Raw genomic sequence first — 8,899 nt, forward strand, 5'->3', positions numbered from 1 at the left:
AGACTGCAGCAAATGCAAAGTTAAACAAAGCAAAAATGATTTTAACACCAATTTTTTTGTTAAAATCATCTGTACCTGGTTTAACTTGGTGTTTGCACGAGTGTGTTAATTCTGACAGACTGGGATATCAGTCTCAATTCCATCTCCTACATATAAACATTGTACAACCATATATATAGATAATTAGTTGAGCAATAAAGGCAGTATTTAAGTTAAACCTGTGAGTGTCATTTCTTGTCTTTCTTTCTCTCTCTCTTTTTTTTTAAGTTTTAAGCATGATAAACCCTAAGTTTTATATATATAAGAAAACGGTTTCAGACATCGAAAGATTCACCGTAGCGATCAGAGAATTGAATCATTTTCGAAAGGGGGCTTTAGACTGATGGAAAGAATAACAAGAAATGCGATAACCTGTTGGCCATCGTGTATTAAGAGGCGTTAAAAGCGGCAGTGGTTTGAAGAGTGAAGATGGGTTAATAAAGTGAAGGAGTGGTTAAAAAAGGACTCTGGAGGTGGCGGAGTGTCCCAGAAGACATCTTCTGGGTGACAAGAAATCAGAAGCAATATAGCGAGCAATAAGTCGGGGAGCTTCTATTCCAGTTAAATTGCTAATAGACACAGACCAGATACAGGCGTATAATGTCTTTTCAACGATCCTGAAGGTTCAATTAGCGGAGGAAGTAGGAAAGAAGGAAGAGTTATGAAAAGACTGCTCGTTCAAAGACTGCACCCGAGACTCATATGTCCGGGAAGAAGATTCACTGATGGAAATTGAAGAACCGGAATAGAGCAGTCAACTACAATCGCCCTGGGAATAATCGTAACCCATGGCGATGAATGGAATACCGGTACATCCCAAAAGAAACGAAACGGAAAGAAAACCAGAGAGGAGGAACCAGACGAAAGACAGTAGTAGCAGGCGAGAAGACCGAAAATGTCACGGGTGCAGGAAAGTAGAACATTTGGTTGCCTCGTGCCAGATGCTTCGAATACGGAAATGAAGGGCACGTCAGTAAACGGTGCCCCTACATATACCGAAGAAGAGAAATGGGTCAAGGCGAACCAATGGAGGTCAACGCTCAACAGTTAGGGAGGAGAAGCAATCGAAGAAGTCTCTGCGGAACATCGAGCGACTCTGCAGAATCGTCGGGAGCATCGGAGACTGGAGAAGTAGGAGATGAGCGAGGGGTCAGAGGTAGGATGGAGCAGAAGTAGTGGATGGAGTCTAGGAACAGGAGACAGGAAGCGATATATGTGAGGGAAAAGTTGCTCTAGCAACTCTCCTAGAGGCGACTGGTAAATTACAACGTGAGGAGAAAGCCTAAAGTCTGCCTATATTAGAGGTAGAAGCAGTGAGATTCCTGGTGGATAATAGCAGTCCCAATACCATTATGTGCCGGGAAAACCTACAGAAACTGCGCAGTGAAGAGAAGACACGCCAAATTCAGGTATACCAATGTAAATTAGTCACCTTGGGCTGCTTGAGAGGTAGAAGGGGGCGTTGAGGTATGATTGACCCGTTGAGGACCAAGTAGGGATAACCTAACTGTGCATATCATAGGAAGCATGTCTAGGGAATAACAGGTAATCGTGGGGTAAGACTTGCTGGAGAAGGTAGGTTCCTGGGTTTTTAATAGCAAGAGGAAATGGAGGATTGAGAAAAGTGGAAAACGTATAAATGTCATTGACATCGGAGGGGTGAGGGTGAGCGGGTCGGGGCAATCAATCAAGCAGAGGAGAGATCAAACAGGAGAGAGAGGCTTAGGAGAGAATATGAGGACATTTTTTTTTAAAGAGGGGGACATGCTCGAAGTGACCGGGAAGACTGTGATGACATGATAACACTAAAGGAAGACAGAATGACGTACGTAAAAGAGATGAGATACATGCAGGCGCTACGCCATTATCACAGTTGGGCAAATATTATTCGAATGACGAGGGACGAATACTTTTTTATTCGTGAATTTTCTACTCGAATAATTAATTATTCGTACAAAAACATATGATTAACCATCCGAATACTTTTTCATTCGTCATTATTTTACACGAATAATCAATTATTCATACAAAACATATGATTAACCATCCGATTACTTTTTTATTCGTCATTATTTTACATGAATAATCAATTATTTGGGCAAAACAATTCGAATAACCATTTGAATACTTTTATATTCGTCCATTTTATAGAAAAATAATCTCTTATTCGAAAAAAATAAATGATTAACCATCTGAATACATTTGTATTTGTGTAAAGACGACATTTTTTGTCTTACAGCTAGACATAGATATATTTTATGATCGCGTATTGATTAATTTTAAGTTTTCTGATTTCTAACATATAAGGGTCCCTTTTTATGTTTTGGAATATGTAGAATATGAAAATACTATCAATTTATTTTAACTTTTCTGATTTCTAACATGTTAAGGTCCCTTTATATGTTTCGAGATATGTAGAATATGAAAATGTTATCGCTTTAATTATCGCGTATCGATTTATTTTAACTTTCTTGATTTCTAAGATGATAGGGTCCCTTTATATGTTATAAGATATGCAGAATATGAAATAGCTATTAATTTTAAGACCGCGTATCGATTAATTTTAACTTTCTTGATTCCTAACATGTTAGGGTCTCTTTATATATGTTGAGATATGTAGAATAACAAAATGCTATCGATTTATTTGAACTTTCTTGATTTCCAACATGTTAGGCTCCCTTTATGTTTTGAGATATGTAGAATATGAAAATACGATCTATTTATTTTAACTTTTCTGGTTTCTAGCATGTTAGGGCCTCTTTATGTTTTAAGATATGCAGATTTCTTATCTTAGTTATAATAAATCGATACGCGATCTTAAAATCGACAGTATTTTCATATTCTACATATCTCAAAACATATAAATTGACCTTAACATGTTCGGGATCAAGAAAGTTAAAATAAATCGAAACGCGATAATTAAATCGATATGAGATCATAAAATCAATGCATTTTCATTTTTTGCACATATTGAAACATATAAAGAGTCCCTAACATGTAGAAATCAGTAAAGTAAAAATAATTCGATACGCGATCTTAAAATCGTTATCTTTTTCATATTCTGCATTCCTCAGAATGTATACAGTGACCGTAAAATGTTAAAAATCAAGAAAGTTAAAATAAATCGATACACGAAGTTAAAATCGATAGCATTTTCATATTCTGCATATCCGAAGACCCTTTAAAAATTGGCCCCTATGTTATAAATTAAAATAAATCGATATGAGATCTTAAATCGATAGCATTTTCGTTTCGTACTAGTCTGAATATGTGAAATAGGACCCTCATACATTAGAAATTGAAAGTTGTAAAGAAATAGGTGAATTTAAAAAAAACAAAATCAAATTTTTATTCGAATAATATGTATTCGACTAATTTTGTATTCGAATAATTTTTCATTCGACTAATCTTTTATTCGATTGAAATTGAATTTTAAATATTCGAATAAAAAAGTATTCGGATTGTTTAGTCGTATTTTTATTCGAATAAAAATGTATTCGTCTCTCGTCAATCGAATAAAAACTTCGAATAAAAAAGTATTCGTCTCTTGTCAATCAAATAATTTTTGCCCAACTATGGCCATTACAAGGAAATGCTCGACAGTTTAACCTTTAATAGTTACACAAATTATTAAAAGCAAAATCAAACATCACCAATTATTAAAAACGAAATCAGTTATCACAAATCATTAAAAGCAAGTGGTACCGAAAATTCTTTTGAATGTTAACGTTTGTTATAGGCCTTTACTAATATTGCATCATCCATAAGTAAGTACTTACATACGTATGTATGTAAAAAGATTTTGCTTTTGATAATTTGACATATTTTGCTTTTAACCTCCTGAATGGATGATTTTATTTTATGATGGCGATTAACCGGTAATTATTTTTTTTAATCAATAATTTGCTTGATAACGTGGTAAACAAAAGACGTTCGATGGTCAAGCTAAGAAATAGTCAGCTGGACATTATCCTATTTATCTATTAAACTTTTTCGCTGTGATACTTAATTTTGAGCAATTTCTTCTAATTGTTCTTTATTAAAGGTGAGGATTTTCTATTCATAAAATGACATACTTATAAGAGGCGTTCAACATGATACTTACCTGAAATTAAGGTCTCGACCACTTTTTTAAAGGCTGATTTCGTAAATTATTGAAAGAAACTTTAAGAAATTTGTTTTCTTCAGAGACTATTGTTGATATCAAGGTATAGTAACTTAGTTGAAGGTAAAACATTAAATGATAATTTAACAATGTAAAAGCATTAATTTTTGAAGTTACCATATTTTACAACGGAACGCCTCAAATATCAACAAAAAAGTATTGTAATTTCTACATCTGATTTATTTTGGCGAAATAGAATACATGTTTTTTTAGAATTTCAAAAAAATAATAAGTTTTAATGACTATCCTCTTGAAACTTCGATTTCCTAAAAAAAAAAAAAAAAAAAATTAAGTAAAGAAGCAACTAATTTTCTCTAAGCAAACAGTTTTTTTTAATCAGAGCTGTATCTTATTTTTTCTATGCTTAGTTCTATAGATTTATACTGTTGCACTGATGAAGTAGAATCCTTACTAGTTATGTAACTAAATCTAATGAATTTGATTTTTTTTTTTGTTTTGATTTGTATTTACCTCTATGACATAAGAACAGATTTGTCCATACAATACAAAAAGAAGAAGGTGTATTGAGTGTACAATGTATCAGAAATCAGGTTTTGAAGTGAAAATGGACCAAGTGTATTTTCTACTTGTATAAAATATTTTTTTGTTTCTAAAACTGACATTATTTTTATTCTAGGTATTATTTTGTCTTATGAGATTATCATTTTCCTAAAACATTGATTCCATGTTCTTCAGATGTTAAGCGTAAATGTACTGAAGCGGTGTCTCAGCACTGCATCTGTTCTACATTCCCAAACGGACGCCTGCAAGATTGGGATGAGAGAAATTGTGGGTTTTGGAATAAATGGACAATCAATGTACAGTGATAATCCAATGTTTCCATACCCCGCAATTCGCTTTAGAGAAATTTCCCCAGAATACAAGGTAAATTACCTCTTACTCTAATATTACCTAACACTCTAATATTTACGACATATTTTGTAGTATATTCTTCAATTTTATATTATGCATAAAATTGTCTACTGTAATATAAAATGAAAAAATTTGGCTTGCTCCAATAGTGCCACCTCCTAATATACTTTTTTTTTATGGAATGAAAATATTACCAAGTTTTTCACTGGTGTTGGATAATTTTATAGTTTTAATAATTAAAACTATATTCTCAGTATTCAACTTGTTTCTAAAGGTTTGTATATGTTTTTATTTTTTCAAGGATAACCTTATTACTTCTTTATTTCTTTTTTGGAGGAGTTTCGGTGAATTTTCTATCTAGTCCACCCCATAATTTTATTAGAACAAAATAGATCTTATCAACCTTTTATAAATCTTTCTATGTTTAAATAATTGCTGATTACATTAAAATTTGTTTTAAAATTATTGTTACAATATATTATTTAACTCATAGTAATTGTAATATTTCATTCTCAAATTATGCCTTTAAATTTTTAGAGTAGTACAAATCCCATAAATGGATGAATAAAAATGTAAGATAACTTAGATACTTAGAAAAATAGTAATTAAAATAATTGTTATACAGTGTTATATAATATTAATTATATAAATGTAGAAATGTATGTAAAAGGTTGATAAGAATTTATCTCTTAATTTGTACTTTCTTTAATATTTCTTAGAGATAAATTATTTATTCTTTTCCCTTTTCATCTCTTAATTTGTACTTTCTTTATTATTTCTTCTCTTATTTTATCTTTAACTTTCTGTTACTATTACCGTTTTCATTTATTGTTTAACCCTTTAATTTTTCTTATTATATTTTATGTTTCACTGTATACCCCTGTTATTTTACACTATTTTTTTTTCTTTGTAACTATGTCAAGTGTTTGTATCATTTTTTAGCCCTGACGAAGCCCTGCAACGTGGGGCGAAACGTTGGCTTAATTAAAATAGTTATTACTATTTGGGTTTTATTTGACCGCACCTGAACCATATTCCATTCATAAGTAATATTGTCTTAAAATAACACAGATCTTTCCTTGTTCCTTCTTTGGTTTCATTTTTATTTGAATCAGGGAAAAAGTTAATACTTTGACCACATACACTTGAGTCATTGATGTTAAGGCAACTAAGAGCTTCGAAATGATCTTTATTTGAGACTACGTTGACAATTTCATCATCAATTGATGTTTGTTGTTGATCTGTTGTCTCTTATTCTTTTAGTACAGGAACTTTGTCTTCAGGGTCTTCATCAATCACCTCCATGTCTCCTTCCTGGGAAAAGATGACTTCATTTAACTTTTCAGTTTTCTCAGTCACTGAAATTAGATCACCACATAACTCTGGAATAACTAAAACATCGTGAAAGTTGGAGTTGTTTTCATCACCTTTGCTATGTGTCTCCATTATAATTTTCCCTTGATGAGTTTTACTGATATTCTTTCCATCTTCCTTATTGGTTGAGGCTTTTGTGTATCAGAGGGTCCATATTTATTAGGTTGCCTATTTTTTTCTTTGTTAAACCAGCATTTATTTTTAGGTGACCTGGTTTTTCACAAATAAAACAAACTTTTGGACTAAAGCTTGGCCTTTCATGAAATATTTTTAATGCTAGTTCATTTCTATTGGTGATGTTCCTCCTTTCAAACGATATAAGCATTTGCCTTAATTCAGTGAATTTAATGTTCCTATTAGCCAAAATAGGGCTAACAATTGATAATGATCATAATTGAGTGGTAAGCCTTCTATAATTTATCTCACTGATTCTCTGTCTGTCAGGGATTTACCCAGTTGAGTTATCTCTTGGACTAAACATTGAAACCTTGTATTGATATTTATCCAATGTTTCACTGCTGTTTTTCTTAATTTTGGTATGGTCAAATATTAAATCTAGCACTTTTTCCTCTAGAACACCCTAAAACCTTTCTATTAATTTTTTCCAAATATTTTTCGCCTCTAATTGATGAAAATATATCGTCACTAACTGTTAAAATAATAGTAGAGATTAACTGTTTGTTTTTTGTTTTCTAAACTGCATCTTCTTGAGTTGGCGGATCTTTTACTATAACCTCTTCATATAATTTTTTTTCTTTTCCAAGATGCATCTTCTCGAGTTAGAGGATCTTTTACTGTAACCTCTTCATATAAGTCCTTTGTTTCTAAGTACGCTTCAATTTTCATCGATCAGATCCAGTAATTTTCTGCAGCAAGCTTTTCAATGCTGAATACTGTGGCGTCCGTTATCCTTTGTGTTTAATTTTGGCAGTCATAAATAAAATTATAAAGCTTATATATTCATTAATATATGTAAATAACTCTTGTCACTTAACCTTTTACACACTAAACTACGATTTGCTACCAAATTGTTGTGGATTTAGGGAGATTTAAGAAGAAAGACAAAGAGTATGTTTCATAATGGAGCCGACACCCTACTGAAGCAAAGGATTGCCTTCTCCATGTCAGAGAAACAGTATCACCATCTACTGTTTTATTTACAAATCAAATAATAAAACTTATTTTCTACAACAAATATTAATTTAAGATTGCTGTTAACTAAGAATTAGAAGAACGTTTCAGAATAAACAAGACTTAGAGATAAAGATACTAATTTACTTAGCAATAAATATACTAATTTTTAATTATATTATAAAAATATAATCAATAGAATTTAGAGAAAAATTTTCTACTGAACATCAACTAAATTTTAGTAGTATGAAAAAAAAAAAATTTAGAGAAATCTACTCAGTGTTTCATAGTGTACATTAGATTTTTATTGTCTTTATTTAGTATTTTATACATAGATATATTTATCAGTACATGAGGCACTATGTCATAAAACATAGTTTCTAACATCTATTGTGAAGATATTTTTAGAAATTTTGAAATAAAATGAAAAAATAATTTTATCCTGGGACATATGTCCTTTAAGAATAAATACATGGTTCATACATTAAGATTTTTGTCTGGCAAGCATTTACAAGTTTCCAGTAAGTAAAATTAAATTACAATGGATATAGGCTTAACTACTGTTTATAATGTTAATCAATATATGCCTATTTATTTTGACTATAATGATGCGGAGGATTGCTTATACAATAAGTGAAGGAGTAGGTATTGTTTCAAGGAAAAAATGGATGAGGACTGGCGAAAGAAGATGGGAAGAGAATTCCAGAAGGAGGTTGCACGTATGATGAAGGATTTCCTAAAGAAGGCGGTTGGTTATATGGGAGGGCATATATAAATCAATCAGTTGGGATCTGGTGTTTTATGAGTGGATGGATGAATGAAGTGTGAGGAGATCAAGTATATAGGTAGGTTTTTTGATTTCAAGAACTTAGAATAGGAAAACACCAAGGAGGTATTGCCTTCGGGGGGTTGGATAGAGCCACTTCAACTCAGTATACCAGTGGGAGACTTGAGAGCACCTTGGAAACCCAAAGATAAATCTTATAAAGCAAATCGTCTCAACTCTAGTCCTGCAGATAGCTCTCCATGGACCAAGGAACCGTAATAAAAGTGGGGGAAGACGAGAGAGGATACTAGGAGCTGACAGGTGTTCTGAGGAATGGAATTATGGAATCTTAGGAATTGTTTGAATACAGTTATGGATTTACGTGTGATTATTCCAGGATAGGTGTTGGCCGAAGGTGACTCCAAGGCTTTTTATTGTAGGTTAGAAGTGAATCGGTTGGTTGTTAAGGAAAAGTAGAAGATAGTAAGGGAGGTAATGGAGGAGGCACTTGGAACCAATAAGAATTGCCTTGGTTTTTTCAGCATTCTGGT

The 8,899-nt window shown here is 32.2% G+C and overlaps 1 protein-coding gene across 5 annotated transcripts in view; it reads left to right on the plus strand.

Annotated features, from left to right (window-relative positions):
• Window positions 1–3,898: 3,898 nt before the first annotated feature.
• Window positions 3,899–8,899, plus strand: part of LOC106678466 (cytochrome c oxidase subunit 4 isoform 1, mitochondrial) — an 18,242-nt gene continuing 13,241 nt past the window's right edge. Inside the window, exons 1-2 of one of the 5 annotated variants that reach the window (XM_067045327.1) lie at window positions 3,899–3,917; window positions 4,901–5,089. In XM_067045327.1, the coding sequence (XP_066901428.1) occupies window positions 4,901–5,089 (189 nt within the window). In that variant the 5' untranslated portion in view covers window positions 3,899–3,917. The other 4 variants (XM_014416981.3, XM_067045326.1, XM_024359297.2 and 1 more) reach the window with 4 other exon arrangements.

Source organism: Halyomorpha halys, unplaced genomic scaffold (genome assembly GCF_000696795.3).
Source record: "Halyomorpha halys isolate HHAL.00 unplaced genomic scaffold, Hhal_1.1 Scaffold144.1, whole genome shotgun sequence".
In the NCBI taxonomy this organism is placed as follows: Eukaryota; Metazoa; Arthropoda; class Insecta; order Hemiptera; family Pentatomidae; genus Halyomorpha; species Halyomorpha halys.